Raw genomic sequence first — 20,338 nt, 5'->3', positions numbered from 1 at the left:
TTCTCCACAGTTTGTGTTTTTATAGTGGAGAAGAGAGAGGCTTAAACAGCAAGTCATTAAAAAACCAGACTTTCTCTAACACTGAATAGAAATAAAACACAAAGAGGGATGAGAATTGCAAGGCTGACTGCTCAATTGAAAAGATTTTTCTGACTCATGACTCAGATTACTAGTATATAAATCCATCTTCATGAGTCCAAACTATTCTATAAATCAAAGGAAAAAAACAAATGTTTTACCAGACCTTGTAAATAGATATTAAAAGGCATGGTTGCTAGAAGTAAAACAGTTAATGAAACAGGGAACATGTTCCTTTCAATAAGACGTTAATTTTGTTGTTTCTGACCTTATACACACATACACACATGCACACACACAGATACTGAGTCATTTTGATTCAATGAGGCAGAAAAATAATTAAAGTCATCAAAAATAGTTAGTAGCACTCTAGCAATTATTGAGAACAGCACAGAAGCTGGAGCCAGATGAGGCAGGCTTGAATTTTATCTCTACTGCTTTTCTAACATGTGGTTTTGAGTGTATTACATAAAGTCTCTGGGTTCTCTGTGTTACTGCTAATAGGTTTTAAGTAAAATACTTAGAAACAAGACTGGCAAATAATGGTGTAAGTTTACTATTATTCCTCCAATGCAAAGGCAAAAATATCAACCAGAAACACAACAATGACATTAGTAAGACGAATATAAGTTATTCTAATCTAATATGATATAATAAGTTTTGTAACAGCAGAGAGGATGATTATTTCTAAATCCTTATGCTTACATTAAAGAAAAGCAGTTTTCAACTGTATTATCTACACTTATCTTGGCTTCACTAAACACAGTGTTTCTTGGGCAAGTTTATCTCTACCTCAATTTCCCTGTATATAATGGGAATAACTCTAGTACCTACCAGAAAATGTTCAGAGAATTAAATAATGGTTAAAGAAAACACTTTACTTGAGAGCATTGTGCTGCTTTACGTAGCTAAGTCAGAAAGAGAATGATAAATACTATATGAGTGTACATGAGAAATCTAATGAAAAAAACAACCACCTCAGAAAAGAGAGCAGATCTGTGGTTACCAGAAGTGGAGGGTGGGGGAGGGGGGAAGGAATTGAAGGCAGGTGGACAAAAGGTATAAACTTCCAATCATAAGTAAGTACTAGGAATGCAGTGTACACTATGATGATCATAGGTAACACCTCTATAGGATATGCAGGAAAATTGCTAACGTTCACATCCCAAGGAAAACTTTTTTCTTTTTTAATTGTATCTCTATCAGATGATCGATGCTAACTAAACATATTACAGTAATCATTCCACAAAATATGTAAGTCAAATCATTGTGCTGTTCACCTTAACATATACAATGATACATGTCAATTACATCTTCATAAAACTGGAAACACTTTTTTAAAATGGAGCACTTAAAAAAGTTAATAGCGAATCATAATTTCTCAATACATTTTAGCTAACATTAAATACTACTCCCCAATCTCATTACAAGGAAGCAGAATATAATTACTAGGAAGCAGAATATGTGTGTGTGTGAATATAGAAGAAATGGGGTTCACAAATATGAGGAAATAACAGCATTAACTTCATACCCAATAGACAGAGATGAACTCAGGGAAGTAAACATAACAACAGTGGCAAAATATTCATTGATGTAATTATTTTTGAGTCTCACTTTCCCTATATAATAAGAGATTTCTATCGGATAACAAAAGTTACATTCAGTTTCAAATTTTAGGGAACTATGGCATGCTACAGCATTAATATCAACAACAGAGTACACTCTTTAAAAATATTTCAGTTAATTTTTGGTATTAGCTATGATGAAAATATTTCCCTCTTGGCAACATCCTAGAGCAAAGTTAAATGTAAGTGAGAAAGTGGGCTTTCTCACAAACATAATTCAATCTCAAAGGATTGAAATATCCTCTATTTATGCTAGAGAACTTTTAAAAAAGCATTTGAATTTTTCTATAGTCTCTTGGTAGCTCAAATAAAGTCTCTGGAACACCTAAAAAAATAACCAGACAAAAATACTTAAGTATTTTTTTTTATTGTATTAAAAAGGAAACAAAATAAATCTTAAACAAAACCTTAATCTTAAACACAATCTTAAACTCCTCTGACAGAAGAACACTTCGGAAAAGTTCCGTAAATTGTTAAGCAAGCGATGATCAAACTGGCTGTCTGGGCTAGTCCCAACGTCAATTTCTCCGCCACCTAAATTCAATTGCTTACTTTTGTTTATCCTTTCATTAAAAGAAAGTAATAATAAACTTACACTTTCAGCTTGATTAAGCAACTTTAAACATCCCATAGAGAACAGATATAACTAGATAAACTATAAAGAGAAAAACAATGTTTGAAGACATCTAAGGGCACTCAAAGCAGCCAGGACTTGAAGGACAAAAATCCTGGAAAGACAGGAAATGCATCAAGGTTACTGGACACAAACTTAAAATGTAAAAGTCAACCGCATTTTTTACACATGAAATATACCATGTTTGTGGATTAGATGGCCTAATATTTGCATAGAATTTAACTATACTCAAAAAAAAAAAAAAGAATTTAACTATACTCAAATTGATCCATAAATTCAATGCAATCCCAACCAAAATCTCAATGTGGGATTTCATTATTGATGCTAAGCTTACACAGAACTACAGAGAACTAAGAATAGCCAATGTGACATTGAGGGGAACAAAACTAGAAGACTTATACTATCAGATAGTAAGATCTATTACAAATCTGTAGTAATTAAGACAGTATGAGATCAGCTAAACAGACAAAAGTGAATAGAAAGTTTACACACAGACTCACAGATGTATTTGTCTCACTCGTGATTAATGACAAAGATGACACTGTAGCGCAGCGGGCTAAAATACGGTCTTTTCAACAAATGGTACCAGATATGCACATGGGTGAAAAGTACCTCAATCTCCCTAATGCAATTCACAACAATCTATTCCAAATATACTACAGACCCAAACATTGAAGGTAAAACAATAAAACTTCAAGAGGACAGCTTCTTAAGAAATCTGTTTTCATGACCATGGGGGTAAACAAAAGATTCCTTCAACAAAACATAAGAAGCACTAATCATAAAGGAAACTGCTGCTGTACTAGATTTAGTTAAAATTAGGAATTTCTGTTCATCAAGAGATTAACATGAGAGAGAAAACAGAGGCTACATACTGGAAGATAACAAGTGTATAACTTTTGTCTGAAAAAAGATTCAATCCAAAATACGTAAAAGAATTATAAATGGTTAAGAAAGAGACAGATAATCCAATTTAATGAAAAAAAATCATCGAAAGACTTAAATAGACACTTCACAAAAGAGGATACCCAAATGCCAATAAACATGAAAAGAGACTCAACTTCATTAACTACCAGAAATCCAAAATAAAACCATCACATCTATCAAACAGGATTAAAAAAAAAAAAAAACAACAAAAACCCTCACAATACAAAGTCTGAATAAGGAAGTAGAGCAATTGCAACTGTCACACAAGGCAATATCCAGTGCATCTATTTTGGAATCTTGTTTGGCAATCTACTGAACTTGAACATGTGCACTCCCAACGACCTCAAAATTCCACCCTGTTTTACACCCACATAAACTCATACATGTTATACCAAAACACACACAAAAGGTTCAAAGCAGCTTTATTTGTAACAGAAAAAACTGAAACAACTCACAAGCCTATTGACAACAGAGTTGATACATTGTGGCATATTTATCAAATAGCTATTAGACATACTATACATTATTAAAAATTAATAAACTACACTACATGCAATGTGTAGGAGTGAATGGATGAATCTCAAAAACATAATGTGGAGAAAAAGAGCCAGACATAAAAACACATATTTAAGATTCCCTTCTCATAACATTCAAAAACAGGCAATACTAATCACAGTGATAGAAATGATGGTGTTTACTTCTGCAGGAATTGGTAGTGACCTGGAGGACCTCTGAGGGGTGCTTCTAGGGACTATAAATGTTCTACATCTTGATCTGGATAGCGGTGGCATGGGGGTTTTACAACGTGAAAATATTCTCTGTATATTTAATGGTTTCCATACTTCTGTGTATATGATTTATCAACTTTTTAAGTTAAACATTGTTCTAGTGGGAAAAGGTAGAAAAAGGTAAAATACTAAAATCAGGATATGTTCTTCAAAGTCATGCTGTGGATCCTTTTGCAGACCTCAAAACCATTCCCCAAGAAAATATATTTTATTTACTTATCTTTTTTTTTATTTTTTATTTTTTTTGTCCTTTTGCCTTTTCTAGGGCCGTTCCTGAGGCACATGGAGGTTCCCAGGCTAGGGGTCCAATAGGAGCTGTAGCCACTGGCCTGCCTATGCCACAGCCACAGCAACACAGGATCCAAGCTGCATTCGTGACCTACACCACAGCTCACGGCAACGCCAGATCCCCAACCCACTGAGCAAGGCCAGGGATCGAACCCACAACCCCACGGTTCCTAGTTGGATTCGTTAACCACTGCGCCACGATGGGAACTCCAAAAAAATATATTTTAGAAATAAGATACCCACATCCATAAGCACTCCTCTAATCAAATGTCCATGGATGCACTTCATCTTTGAGGAGATTATAAGGATGATTCAAACAAAGGCCTGATGCTCAGAGTTCATAATACGGTGGAAATTCAGCTGTCCGTATCTTGAATAAACTTGATGTTTTATTTAAGTGTATTTATTTTATATCATTTGTTTACTTAATAAACTTGAATTCTCACCTCACAAAATAAAATGCAGCACATTATCAGCTTTCCTACACAGCAATACCGCTTTCTTGCTATAGTATTTTCACAGATTTTTACTATCTTAAAGGCTCATAGTGAATGAAATAAACATGCTGGATAATTTTCTCATATAGAGTCCAACATAGGACTCTTGTTTGAATCCTGACTTATACAAAGCATTTGCTTAAAAAAAAATGCTGGAGTTCCTGTTGGTGGCTCAGCGGAAATGAACCTGACGAGTATTCATGAGGACGCAGGTTCAATCTCTGGCCTTGCTCAGTGGGTTAAGGATCGGGCATTGTCATGAGCTGTGGTGCAGGTCATCAACGTGACTTGGATCTGGCATTGCTATGGCTGTAGCACAGGCCAATGGATACAGCTCTGATTCGACCCCTAGCCTGGGAATGTCCATATGCATTCCAGGTGTGGCCCTAAAAAGAGAATAAAAAATGCTTTTAGGAGCTGAGGAATATTTGAGTCTATTTGGATATATGATATTATTAAATTACTGCTATTTTTTTAGATGTGATAATGGTATTATGGTCATATTTTTATATAGAGTCCTTCTCATTTAGAGATACATACTGAAACAGCTATAGACAAAAATATGCAACCTCTGAGATTTGCTCCAAAGTAATTCCAGAGGAGTGAGGTGACCGTGGGGCACATCTGAAACAGGAGTGACCGTGAGCTGATGGATGTAGCAGCTGAGTCACAGATATGGGAAGAGGGAGTGGGGTAGGAGGGTGATTTATGTTATTCTCAGAACTTTAGGGTCAATTTTAAATTTTCCACAGGGGAAAAAAGAGTGAACGACAGACAAATGATTAATTTTAGAAGCCTTCTTATCTAGAAAAAATGCTAGTATAGTCTCTGGATACAAGACATTTCTTTGCAACATTCCTGACAGGTGCATCTGCATCTGCCAGTCCCACTACTAAATCACAGGATGCAATTGTAAGAGAGAAACAATAAACTCTTAGTGCTGGTAGGAAAAGAGGGCATCAGTGGCAAAGGAACATCGCAACTTAGTAGGTGCATGTCTTCAATCACATACAGTAATGCCTCTTTCATCCCCAGTGAATGGTATGAAGGGACAACTTTAGAAATGAAACTGCAAGATAAGGTAATTTTCCTCTTCGTGAATTCCTTTGTAGAAGAACTACACATTCGAGGAAAACTGGGATGTGAGACAAAGAAACTAAGGCTATTGTGTTTTAGCCTTGTTTAATAATGAAGGCTCAACTTCAAATACAGTATCATAATAAAGTATTTTCTCATTACCTTAACATTGTATTGAGGATGAGAATTCATATAATCAAAAAGCAGCTGGTAATTCTTGAACTGATGATCCCATTCTGTGCGTTCACAGTAGCGGAAATCATCTCCTAGTGGAGCCAGGACAACTGTGGTACGGAAAAGTTTTGACTTCTTTCGGTATTGATCTAGAAGCATCTCAGCCCTACAAAAGAAAAAGGGAAAAGAGGAATACTACTAAGAAAAGAACAATGGGCAACTCATTATAAAAACCGTGTTATGGTAAAATATAGGTTACCTATATTCTAGCTTAGCATGTTTTATGAAGCAGATTTTTTAAACTACCATACTAATTTTCATTATCCATTTAAAATAGTCATAAATTCTTGGAGTTCCCTCTGTGGCACAATGGGATCAATGGTGTCTTGAGAATGTTGGGTCACAGGTTCAATCCCTGGCCCGACACAGTAGGATTGAAGATCTGGCATTGCCGCCAAGTGTGGCTTAGGTCGTTAACTACAGCTTGGATCTGACCACTGGCCCAGGAACTCCATATGCTGTGGGGTGGCCAAAAAGGAAAAAAATATTTATAATTTTTTTTTTTTTTTTGGTCTTTATGGGGCCCACCCCGAAGCATATGGAGATTCCCGGGCTAGGGGTCGAATTGGTGCTGCAGCTACTGGACTATGCCACAGCCACAGCAACACCAGATCTGAGCCTCATCTGTGACCTACACCACAGCTCATGGCAACGCCAGATCCTTAACCCACTGAGCAAGGTCAGGAATCAAACATGCATCCTCATGGATGCTTGTCAGACTCATTTTCACTGAGCCACGACACAAACTCCTATAAATTCTTATCAGAGGGAAAATATCATACTATTCCAACGTATTATCCTCAGCAAAATGAAGTCATGTACCAACTTCGGCATGCAATTATTGGAGCCATCAATGCTGTCCTCAAGGCCAGCCACCAAGTTTGGCTCCCAGAGTGTCTGAGTTGTAAAATGACTTAGTCCAAGAAGATAGTACGGATTTTTCAACTATATGAACTGTGAAGTTTTCTTTGACTTAATATCACTTTCTCTAATCAACAATTGCCTAATTAGATATAGAAAGGTATTATGAATGAAACCAATTACAGAACCATATTTCCTTCTCTAAAGGAAGAAAATGAGCTCATTTAACACCTTCCATCAATAACCTGCGTTATCTGTCACAGTGTCCTTTTTAATAATGATCAACAGATAGAGCTTAGGAGTTGAATGAGCTATTTTGGTTTTTATTTCTCTGGGCCCTAACCCATGACTTGAAAGGTCAGCTAAACATAATGTGCTGATGTGCTTTTATATTTCATATTCTCCTATTCTGCACAAAACCCTTTGGGAGATGCAGAATTGGGGCATCATTAGAGGAAGTCTGGGAACACAAACTGAGAAGAAGACCTTCTGAAAGTGAATTTTAAAAAGCAGATGAACCCAGAGAAGCTCTCCATATGTGTAACACCAAAGCTTAAAAAAAAAAAAAAAAGTGATAAATGACAGATACACTGTTTACAAAGTATTTCATTTTTCTCTTCAATGATTATCAGAAGTAAACTCTAATTCATGATATAAAAATGTATGGAAAAAACTGAATGAACATCAATGATGGAAAGATATATTTTATAGAAGTTATGAAAACATTTAACTATATTTAGTACTTCATATGATCTTTTGATATTGATAGTCTCTGAAACTGCTTTGCAAATATTAAATTAACAACAATTTAATAACTTGGTGAATAAAATATAACCATAATATTCTTACATAAAATATAATACTGAGTTTTCTGACATTAGCATTCAATATAGTACTTAATTTTTTCTAGTAATTTGCTAATATTCTACATCTTCCCCAAACAACTTTAGATTATTGCTTACAGTTAAAAAAGACACACACAGTGAGATTAATCACTTAGAAAAATATATAAAACCAGATGAAATAAGAGAAAAAAATATATATAAAAATCACAGATATAAGATAGACTTATGAGTGGGCATACAGTGAGATCCCCCAGGCACCCAGCATGACAAAAGGATATGTGATCATTTAAATATACTCCAAGATTTACCACTAGGTACACAACATTTTGTGTGTACATGTGTAAAAGACATATGAAGAAAGAAATCGCAAACACTAATGACATGCCTTTTCTATTTAGCACCTATCCTATCTCCCAAGCTCCTGCTCAAAAAGTGTCAATGCTGGGAAAGCCAAGGGACCAACCTACTCCACCTGGCAGTTAGTGAACACTCACTAAATATATGGTAAATTAAGGATGAATGCCTTGGCCAACATCACGTTTAAAGAATTTGTTTTTCACTTATTCAAACAGGTAAGAAAGGGCAACTTAACTAGAACAACAACAACCAAAAAAACCTGAATCATCAAGTCATCCGACACTGTCATGTATAAAAGACATGGTACTAGACCCAAAGTGGAACTTGCTGAAGAACAGAATTTCTTTCTCTGCAAAATAGAGAAACCTGTTGACCTGAACATACTGAATATATCACCTGTACTTCACATTTAAATTTCATTTTCTTTAGGGTATTTAAAAAAATCAAGCGTCATTAAGCTGGAATGCCCACGTTTGATCTTTGTTTGTCACACATCCAAAGGAAGGTGGTGTCTGTGTGGGAAGTAACAAGCAGAGTTAAGACTTCAAGAATTGTAAGAAGTTAAAAGAAAAAATCTCTATGAATATTATATAGATTCATTCATCCACAAATCCCAAGTGCCTGGAAACCACTTTCAGCATCACTGGAACTTACCAAGCACAAGGTATATTCCAGGAGGGTAATCTTTGAAGGGCTGTATGACACAGCAAAATACAGTTCCCACAATACAGTTCCCAGGTACTCTCAGCAACACCCAACAGAGAAAATGAAGAGCTTCACATTATCTAGAGGTGCACTGGGATTCCCCAACTAAAGCATTAGGCTACCCTTCAAGAAGTCTCCTATCCCTGACCCTCTGAGCTGAGTGGATAAGGGTAAATACCATCCAGGGTCAAAGAGCTGTTTTCCCCAGTAGACAGAGAAGGACTCCACCCCACCACCACTCCAACCCCACAACTACTTCCTTTTCACTATACCTACTGCTACATAATATACTGGGTTATTTATTCTCTTATGCCTAAGGACACTAGAAAGCAGACTGTTCAGGCTCTTTTATTGAGCCTGACTGCTCTAAAAACCAAGAAAATGAAGCAGGTTGATCCCTATTCTTGGAAGTTTTTCAAAATACTATGAAAGCCAGATTTTGATACAAAGGATTCATGGCTTCAAGAAGGCTGCCAAGCTGAAATATTTCTGTGTCTGCCACAGTCGGAGGCCCACACTGGAATATTTTCTTTATGGCCACAGGGACTCAAGACAAAGAGACCCAACCTCACCTTTATACTCACATGTACTTTTTCAAAAGCTTTTTTTTTTTTTTTAAATAAATGAACATGGCACAACGATCTTATTTTAATAGGCTGTATTATTTTTCTAGCAGAGCTGAGTGGTTTATACAACAACACAATGCTTTATTTTAATGAATTACATACCATTAAAGTGAAGAAATTAAACTTTAAAAGTACCAAAATTAGAAGTACAGATTACTTGGTTTAATGAGATGGGCAAACCATCTGCACACACATACACTCAAAAAGACTCGTTCCTTTGATTTTTGTTTAAAAAATTTTAAGTATAACATTCCTAATAAAAGTTTTCTTTAAGTCGAAAACATCAGAAAATGCAAAGATACACATTCATCAGAGGTGGGCAGCATTCATTGTTATTGAAATTGTTATTAAGGGAACAGATAATTACACTCTTTATGTGTTCCATTTCAATAAATGTGTTTTTGCAGTTGAGTTGCTTTTCTTACCAATTTCTACTATAGAAGCCATAAGTTTTATAATCAACAAAAATATATGAAATCAATCAAACACAGTAGAAGGCTTTCATAATGAGGGCAAAGAGACGGTAATAACAGCATATTATAGGTTATCCATTGTACATTGATCTACTATTGTTCATTTTCCATTAAGTCATAACATCATAGTCAAGGCCTTTTTAAATTGCTTTAGATCTAGTTTGAATGAATACCTTGAACAAGAGTAATGTTGGATACTAACGCCCATTTATTCACCTCTTCAGCAATCAGCCATTAACCCTTGCTGGTTCAAGATGCTGTCTTGACAAAATGCATATTTTCATACCTGTTTTGGACATTTCCAGGATAAATTGTTTCTGGGGGGACTCCCCAGGGACAACCATATCTGCCTCCAGGAAGCCTTTTAAAATCAAACTGGCAGCATATTTTAGGGTCAGGTCCACAAGTGTGAGGGATGTCATAGCTGTAGAAAGGCATCATGTGGCAAAAAATATCTGTGCCAGATCCCAGATCTAAAATAAAGAGCCAACAGACAAACCTGTGTTTATAAATTTTGTTTTCCCAAAACCGTTGAAAATGCCAGTACTTTATACACATATAATACAAGCCCTACCCTAAATCAACAATCTCTTTTTTAACTTTAATACCAGCAGTATTTCATGACCACCAGCCAGAAGGAAGAAAATCACATCTTAGTCTCTATCTACTCCTTCTATCTAAAAGTAGCCAAGACAGAAAGGCTCCGTCATAAAGTAGCATCTGCTGACCTGGAAGGATATAAATGAGAAGCAAAAGTTATAACCGGCTCATCCAAAGTTATGGCTATGCCCATCTCTGGCTACCAGCTCCTGCTATGTTTGTTCCTACTCAGGTAACAAGACACTCTGAGAGAGATCATGAGCTTCAGAGAAGAGAGGAAGGGAGAAAAAGGGGGAAGTCAACAAATAAAGGAAGAAGGGGTGGGGGCTGTGAAAATCCTGGTCTTGTAGTCACAAGAAAGAGGTGAACCCAGGAGAGTTTGTGGGGTCTGCATGATATTCACCAATAAACTGCCAACATGACATTTCGCCAAGGGGCAGAGGAAAGGTAAATGTAATCTTCAAAAGCAAAAAGAAGAATCAAAGCAAACAAAGAAACACAGAAAATGCGCAAATGTTCCTGATGGAGAGTTGTTTTCGTTTTGTTTTGTTTTTTTACGAATGAACCTGCTGGCCTACACCACAGACACAAGGCAGGATCCAAACCACATCTGTGACCTACATTGCAGCTCTCAGCAACGCCCAGCCCAACCCACTGAGCAGGGCCAAGGATTGAACCCATATCCTCATGGATACTAGTAGGGTTCATTACCACTAAGCCATAACAAGAACTCTGTGGAATTGCTTTCCATTGAACTTTCAGTGCTGGTATATGTTGATAACACTGCTCTTGAGAGGTCAGAAGCGTCCCACCAAGTGCAATTGGAGGACTTTACAAAGAATTAAAAGTAATTATTTTATGATCATGACCTGAAATATCATGTTCCTTTTACATATGGATTTCTAATTCTCGGCAATGGTATGTGTTGCTTTTATAGTAAAAACAGATAGGAAGTAAAAACAAAAGGCAAAATGCACACTTAAAAAACTGAAAACAACTGCTTCATTAAGAAACAGAACACACAAAGAAGCTCAACTTAATTCCAAAATATAATTTGAAAGCAATATGTCCAAATCTATCAAGTAAGTCTTAAAATAGTCCAGTTTTATCTCAGACTCTATTTAAATTAATTACCAGTTTGTTCCCAACTTTTAATAATATTACAATCCACGTATTTCTGTGCTGGAAGTTGTTTCACTGAATCATACTCATGATTGGCACACCATGGGTGCTGGCCACTCATACTTGTTATTTGCACTGAGTGGTCACAGTCCCAGAGCTGATGACAATTCCCTCCTTCTTTCTCTTACAGATCAAGGACATATTCCACACCCTGCTACCTCTCTTCACTCCATACTATTTAGCAGCTCATTTACACATTTCAGTTTATCTGCTGCATTTAGTGCTGTTTGTCTTTTACCAAATTAGACTATAATTTTCTCATAAACAAGGATGTTTTCTCTCTTTCCTCTTAGCATGGTATTAAGTACATAAAAGTACTCAGTAATTTCTTACTGATTGATATTTATGGGCAATTTGAATGTAAAAAAATAGTTTAAGTAGAGCCTCTTTGAATTAATAATCCATTTTTTAGAAATTAACATGCTCCCTGCATCTGATCACACTATATAGGACGTAACTCCCTACAAGTTTTTGGCTTCCCTACAGGTTTAATTTTCAAGGATAAAAGTTATACAGCTAATATGTTTCCTTACTGAAAAAACAAGAATATACATAAGAAAGATACTGTCTAGATTTACAAATGATTTTTCTGAAACACTTAAGGAGGGTCTAGATATCACAGAGAAGCAAGTATGATGTAACAGGAATTTCTAAACACCGTTTTAGCAATGAACCCTTTTGTTCAGATGAAACCTTACTGAGGACTTAATACTAGGATGGCAACATATGCTAGGGGTTACAGGTCTGGCTTTGGAACTGCACAGAACTGGATTCAAATCTTGGCTCTCTACCTTCTATCTGAGTGATTTTTGGTATATGACTTCACTTCACATAGCTAAGCCTCTGTTCCATCACCATTTAAAAGGGATGATAATAGAACCTAATTCAAAGGAGAACTAAAGATTTAATGAAAGAGTGCATAAAACTATGAAGAGCACATAAGAAGGACTCAAAAAATAAAAATAAAAATGTAAACAAGGTGTTCTGAATTACGTGGAGGTTCAGAAAGGCAAAGGCCTCTCAGAAAGCCTAAATCTTGTCATCTCCCCCACAAAACAGAGCTGCAGAAGTTAGTCCTTGAACACCTGGGTGCCCACAGAAGAGTGTGAAAAGAAGTGATAGAGGTGATAGGAGGGCTGTTCTTACTAGCTGCAGAGACAGGAGAGACAGAAGGAAGAAACACTGGCCAAATAAGAAATATGTGACTAGATATCAGTCTGATGCATGTTCAACTTAGTCATAAAACAGGTACTTTTTAAAACAGAAGCAATGCAAGACTAATTTCTTTACTTACTTCCTTTAGGCTTAAAAAAAAGAACTCCCATGTTCTACATATACATATCTTCATCACTGTTTAAAAGACTCTTGACACAAATACACTGACAAAATAATTACATGTGACTTTAGGTAACCTGATTTTCAAGACTGACACTGAATAAAGTCCCTAACAGCATGAGTTCATATGCGTGTGAATTAACACCCAGGTCAAGGGAGATCTTCAACTTTCGTCAAACCCTACATACCCCAATTCTGTCTCCAAAAAAACTCCAGCGTTTTATGCAATGAAAAATGTTTTTTAACTGCATAATGGACTCTCTGGATAAGCATGTGAGAAAATCCAGCACGTTTTAGAAGGTAAGTCATTGTTGGTGAATGTCCAAAAGGATCAATAGCCCAACCAGAACGAGGTTTCACTCCTGTTGATAAAGAAAATAAGTGTTATTTTTAAAGAACTGTTAAAGGAGATAGAAAATTACAACACACTCAGACCCGTCAGAGTTCTTTGGTCTCCTGATGTCCAAGATAAAGGTGCTGCCCAGCGTTACCCTTAGCGAGCACTGCCAGCAGGAGTCCCTGGGAGGAGGGTCTTACCACTGCCCTGTCTTCCCAGGCAGGGTGAATCACCCTGCAACCTAATCAGGTGGACCTGAAATACACACCCTGGCATTTCAGAGGTATAGGAAGCTACTGTACTTGGCAGAGCTAGAGAAGCAAAGAGGACCAAGTCACTGCCGTCCAAGATACATGCACCCACATGTTCACTGCAGTGAACTCAAATTGAGAGACTTTATATAACAGAGGTCTGTACTCCTCAAATATATCAAGGTCAAACAGCTCAGAGAAAGGCTGAGGAACTGTTTCAGGTTAAGGAGACTAAGGAGACATGACAACTAGATGCAAGATATGATTCTGGGTTGTATCCTAGATGGGAGGAAAAAAAGCAACTTTTGTGTGTGTGAATGTGTGTATATACACACACACATTCACACACACACATTATATATTTATGTATATACATGTACACACAGTGCAGTTCTACTCAGGCATATAAAAGAATGAAATCCTGGAGTTCCTGTCGTGGCTCGGTGGTTAACGAACCCGACTAGGATCCATGAGGACGGGGGTTCGATCCTTGGCCCTGTTCAGTGGGTTAAGAATCCAGCATTGCTGTGAGCTGCGGTATAGGTCGCAGACGCGGCTCAGATTTCGCATTGCTGTTGCTGTGGCTGTGGTGCAGGCCAGCAGGTACAGCTCCAATTAAACTTTACCCTAGCCTGGGAACCTCCATATGCTGCAGGTGTGGCCCTAAAAAGACAACAAAACAAAACAAAAAGAATGAAATCTTGATACAACGGTATTGATGGACCTTGAGAGCATTCTGCTGATGAAATAAGTCAGACAGAGAAAGATAAATACTGCATGATTTCAGTTACATGTTGGATGTAAAAAAACAAAACAAATGAACAAATGTAACAAAATAGAAACAGTTATAGTCAGGAGATCAAATGGGTGGTTAGAAGGGAGGAGGCTGGGAGAGGGAAAGACATAAGTGAGGAAGATTAAGAGGTACAAACTTCCAGAGGCAAAAGAAGTGAGTTATGGGTTGAAATGTACAGCATGGGAATGCAGTCACTAAGTATGTAATATCTTTGCATGATGACATACCTAACCTAGACTTATCATGGTGAACAACTTGAAATGTATATAAATACTGAATTTCTACACTGAAAAACAGGAATTAACATATTGTTGTAAGTCAGTTATACTTTAAAAACAAGACAAACTCATAGGAAAAGGGATCAGATCTATGGTTACCAGAGGTGGGGCTGGGGGAGAGGGAACTGGAGGAAGGTGGTCAAAAGGTACTAACTTCCAGTTATAAGATAAATTAGTACTAGGAATGTCATGTACAACGTGATAAATGTCATGAACATGGCTGTATGATCTATAGGAGTGTTGCTCAAGAGGCTAAATCCTAAGAATTCTCAGGATAAGAAAAAAAAATTGTTTCTTTAATTTTCTATCTCTATAACAGATGTTCACGAAATTTATTGAGATAATCTTTTCATGATAGATGTTAAGTCAAATCATTATGCTGTATACCTTAAATTTATACAGTGCTACGGAGCAATTACATTTCAATAAAACTGCAAGAAAAACAAAAAGACTTTATTGCTAAAAATTACTGTCATCTGAGCCTTCAGTAAATCCTAACCTTTCTGCAACAGTAACAAAGATCAAGGACCCCAGATCACCACAACAAATATAACAACAATGAAAAAGTTTGAAACATGGCGAGAATTACCAAAATGTTGACACAGAGATAGAAAGAAAACAAATGGTATTGGAAGAATGATAACAATAGACTTGTTCAACACAGGATTGTGAAAAATGCCCAATTTGTAAAAAGAGTGATCTCTGTGAAGCATAGTAAAACCAGATATGCCTATAATTTAAATCATCTCTAGATTATTTATAATACCAATACAATGTAAATGCTATGTAAACAGTTGTAAATACAATGTAAATACTATGGAAGTAGTTGGCAGGCATGGTAAATTCAAGTTTTGCTGTTTGGAACTTCAAAGAATTTTTTTTTCAATCATTTTCCATCCAGGGTTAGCTGAATCATCAGAGAGTTAGTGAAGAGAGAGGGCCAACTCTACAGGATATACAACAATTCTTCCCAAATATTATCGGGCAACTCTTTAGAAATTTCAAATTAAATGAAAATTAAGTTATGTAATAAAAAGGAGTATGTGTTGCCCCAAATGACAAGGGTAAAAGAAACTTACAAACAAGAGTAAAAATCAACATGAAAGATTACAATGATGTCTTGAGATTTTAGCATCAATGGTCATCTTTTCCATATCAAAATCATTTGACACACAGGAATAGCCACCTAGCTGTATGGGTTAAGGAATCTTGAGAAGTAATAACACAGGAAAGAGAGAATGTCAACTACATCTTTAAAACTGATATAGGAAAAGAGGTAAAATTAGGGAGAGAATAAGGAACCCACTATCCCGCTAGGATTTTCCTTGGTATTAGCAAATACTCTTTTAAAAGGTGTAAGTGACAAAATCAGGGAAAAATGCAGTATAAGAACAATCCAAAATTTTATAAAAGGCATGCGTGCAAAAAAAAAAAAAAAAAAAAAATCCAGGAAAGATTTTACATTTTCATATAAGAATATGACTGTCAAAACATAGAAAGGTAAAAACAAGAAAATTACAGGAAACGATCATTAAAAAGAATAAAACACACCAGTCAGTTTTTGGCAAATCTAACAGATTTAAAAATCAGAATAATCTGAATAATATAATTAATAAAATTGGATTATTTCCAGTACATTTAATTTTAAAGTTTAAGAGGAGTTAGAGAACAGTTAAAAGATGGATATTTTAGGCAAAAAACCTTAAAAATTCAAACTTAAAAAAAAGTTCCTAATGGTCAAATTTACATAATAAAGTTCATGAAAGGAGAAAGGAACAACCAAAGATTAAACAATTTAAAAAAGCATCTCATAATCAAATGTAAAAATGAAAGTCTCCAAAACATGGGGTTCTAAACTGTTTAGAAAACAACAGTAAGAACACTAATTTATAAGATGCAGTCGAAGTTACAAGAAACTTCATATTTTTCAAAAGTGGTCATTATCTAAATGTAATGGCTAAAACCATAAAACACCTAGGGAAGAAAAACACATTAGCACATCTCTATAACCTTGGGTTAGACAATGATTTCTTAGCTATGACATCAAAAAATACAAGTGGACAATAGAAAAAACAGATATAGTGGACTTCACCAAAACTGAAATTTCTGTGCATCAAAGGATACATTCAAGAAAATGAAAAGACAACCCGCAGAATGGGGAAAAAAAAAATGCAAATCATTCTCTGACAAGAAACTTGTATCAAAAATTTATGAAGAACTCTTACAAATCAACAATGAAAGGACAAAGAACCCAATTTTAAAAGTAAGCAAATGACATGAATAGACATTTCTCTAAAGAAAATATACAAATAGCCAATATACACATGAAAAGGTGCTTAACAGATTAGTCTTCAGGGAAATGCAAATCAAAACCCCAATGAGACAGCGTATGGCTAAAATAAAAAAAGGCGGTAACAAATGGTGAAATGTTGAGAAATTTGAACCCTCATTGCATTGCAGGTGGGAAAGTAGAATGATGCAGCCATTTTGGAAAATAATTAGGCAGCTCCTTAAAATGCTAAACTACATTTATCATAGGACCCTGCAATTCTACTCCTAGATATACACCTCAAAGAAATAAAAAACTTTTGTCCTCACAAAAACATACAAAAATGTGCATAGCAGCATAATTCATACTAGCTACAGGAAGAACAACCTAAAAATGTCTACATCAGCCAAAGATGGACAAAGTATAAAGAAATACAGCATATCCATACAATAGGATATTATGCAGCCATAAAAAGGAATAAAGCACTGATACTACATGGATAAACCTTGAAAACATTATGCCATGTATAAGACGCCAGTCCCAAAAGGCCGTATGGTATTATTCCATCTATGTGAAATGTATAGAACAGTCAATTTCATAGGTAAATATATAAAATCTACTATGTATTTTATATATATAATCTACTAAGTATATATAGATTAGTGGTCATTTGGCCCTGGCAAAGGGAAAGGAGGAGTCAGAAAGGGGTGTGACTGTTAATGAGTAAGACACTTCTTTTTGAAATATTGAAAAAGTTCTAAAAATAGATGGTAGTCATAGTTGCACAACTTTGTGAACTAAAACTAAAAAGAACTGAACTGTACACTATGGTATGTGAAATAACACAGCTGTAAGAAAGAAATCTATGCTGATCAAAAGAAGTTGGATCCAAAAGAGTGAGTCCATATATCTGAAGTCCTTAAATAAGCAAAAATAATTGGCACTGACAGCAATCAGAGGAGTTGGATGCAAAGGAGAGTTGGGAGGATGAGGGAATTTTCTGGAGATGAAAAGGTGGTTAAATGGGTATATATATTTGTCAAAGCTCAAATTCCACGGTTAAGATTTATATGTTACACTGCATGTAAATTACACATCCATAAAAGCTAAACATAAAAAAAAAAAAACACTGAGGTTTATAAAGTGCATATTTTTGGCTCAGAACATAAGTATTTAAGAAAAGTGGCACTGAATAGGGGGTCCCCAAGTCCATCCCTAGGTTGAGTGACAAGAAAACTTGCAGCACTAGACATACAGTCATACTCACAGCTATGACTTGCAGTGAAAGACTGAAAGTAGAGTCAACAAAGAGAAAAGGCATGTGGGGCAGAGTCCACAGGAAACTAGGCACAAGCTTCCCTGTGGAATCACCCAATGATGAATTAATGTCCATCAATAAATGATGACAACACCTAAAATGCTGTCAACCAAGGAAGCTCATTAGAGACACAGTGTGTCCAAAGTTTTTACTGGGGGGCTGGTCATGTGGATACCCTCTGCCTAATAAATAATATCATTCTAAATTCCCAGAAGAAAACAAGTGTTTAGCATAAACTACTATGTTTTTACAAATGGCTTAAACATAGAGAGTCACTCATCATTTAAGAAATCTGGGAGTTCCTCTTGTGGCTCAGTGGGTTGCAAACCTAACTAGTATCTATGAGGATATGGGTTCGATCCCTGGCCAGCCTTGCTGTGATCTGTGGTGTAGGTCACAGATGAGGCTTGGATCCTGAGTTGCTGTGGTTGTGGCTATGGCTGGCAGCTATAGCTTCTATTCAACCCCTAGCCAAGGAACTTCCATATGCCACAGGTGGGGCCCTAAATTGCAAAAGAAAAGAAAAGAAACAAAAAAGAAAGGAGAGAAGAGTAGAGAAGAAAAAAGAAAAGAAATCCAAGTTCTCAGACATCCGCCAAGGCTAACATTGCAAGCAAGACCTTTCTAAAGAAAACAGTTTCAAGTTTCAGACCTGCCATGTTAACTCTTTTCTGCACAGACATGGTATCTTACTCTAATAACACGCACAACAAGAACTATATAGAAGGAGAAGAAAAGTAAAGAAACGTGTCAAAATAATAATTGGTGAATCTGGTTGGGGGCTTTATGGGCGTGCTTTGTGGTATTCTTACAACTTTTAAGTTTGAAATTATTCCAAGATTAAAAAAAAAAAAAAAAAGAAAAAAGAAAATATTAATGGTGTTGGTGGGGATTTTATCCCTAACAACAAAATGTTTTAAAAAAGGAGTTCCCATCGTGGCTCAGTGGCTAACAAATCCGACTAGGAACCATGAGGTTGCGGTTTTGATCCTTGGCCTCACTCAGTGGGATAAGGATCCGGCATTGCCAAGAACTGTGGTGTAGGTTGCAGACACGGCTTAGATCCCGAGTTGCTGTGGCTCTGGCATAGGGCAGCAGCTACAGCTCCGATTTGACCCCTAGCTTGGGGACCTCCATATGCCGCAGGTGGGGACCTCCATATGCCACAGGTGCGGCCCTCAAAGGACAAAAAAAAAAAAAAAAGTTTTAAAATAATAAAATATCTACAAATAACTTCAATAAAACATGTATATTTACCACAGAGAAAACTACAAAGTTGTATTGAGAGATGAAATATTTGAAAACGATTACAAACCATGTTGCAGAATGCAAATATTAGGTATCATAAAGATTTCCATTAGTCACAATTTCTTATGAGTTGTATGAACATCTGATTTTATCGTTCAGAATTCCCTTCCTCACTCCTGTGGTAACAGCATCCTTCCTGGTAGAGGATTCATTCACATGGTTCAGGTGAGGCTAACCCTCAATGACCATTTCTATCAGACTAACCAGACCTTGGTGATTTCAGCTCAGAGATAAGCACCTAACCCAATGTGGGCCCAATTAGGCAAGATAGTAAAGAAAACCCTTTCACATAATCGTTAGATCAGGAAGATCAGAGTCCTGGTTGCCTATGGCCATCTTATGCACCAGGAGAAGACTTAAGCTATACAAAAACAAGCAGAGTCAAGAGACGATATCCAGACAATATAATCTAAGTCCCCCAGATCCAGCCTTACCTGAGGCTACCCTATCTCTGGAATTCTCAATGACAAAAATAATATTTTTCTTTCCTTCTTTTTTCTCTGCTTAATCTAGTTAATTAGGATTTGTCTCATATGATAAAGAGTCTTAACAAATACGTAATTAAAATCTCAGTAGGATTTTTTAGAAAAAAATTCCAAAATTAATAGATAAAATAATAAATGAAACAAGTTGGATGACCCTAAAAGTA

The 20,338-nt window shown here is 36.2% G+C and overlaps 1 protein-coding gene across 1 annotated transcript in view; it reads right to left on the bottom strand.

The window, feature by feature from the left end:
* MAN2A1 (mannosidase alpha class 2A member 1) overlaps nt 1-20,338 on the bottom strand; it is a 177,348-nt gene that overhangs the window by 90,962 nt on the left and 66,048 nt on the right. Inside the window, exons 6-8 of the mRNA XM_003123823.6 lie at nt 13,321-13,494; nt 10,302-10,488; nt 6,077-6,254 (exon numbers count right to left, since the gene is read on the bottom strand). Coding sequence (XP_003123871.4) covers nt 6,077-6,254; nt 10,302-10,488; nt 13,321-13,494 — 539 coding nt within the window. The remainder of the gene's footprint in view (nt 1-6,076; nt 6,255-10,301; nt 10,489-13,320; nt 13,495-20,338) is intronic.

Source organism: Sus scrofa, chromosome 2, assembly GCF_000003025.6.
Source record: "Sus scrofa isolate TJ Tabasco breed Duroc chromosome 2, Sscrofa11.1, whole genome shotgun sequence".
In the NCBI taxonomy this organism is placed as follows: Eukaryota; Metazoa; Chordata; class Mammalia; order Artiodactyla; family Suidae; genus Sus; species Sus scrofa.
Note: the sequence above shows the minus strand (reverse complement) of the source record. Positions and strands in the feature narration are given on the sequence as shown.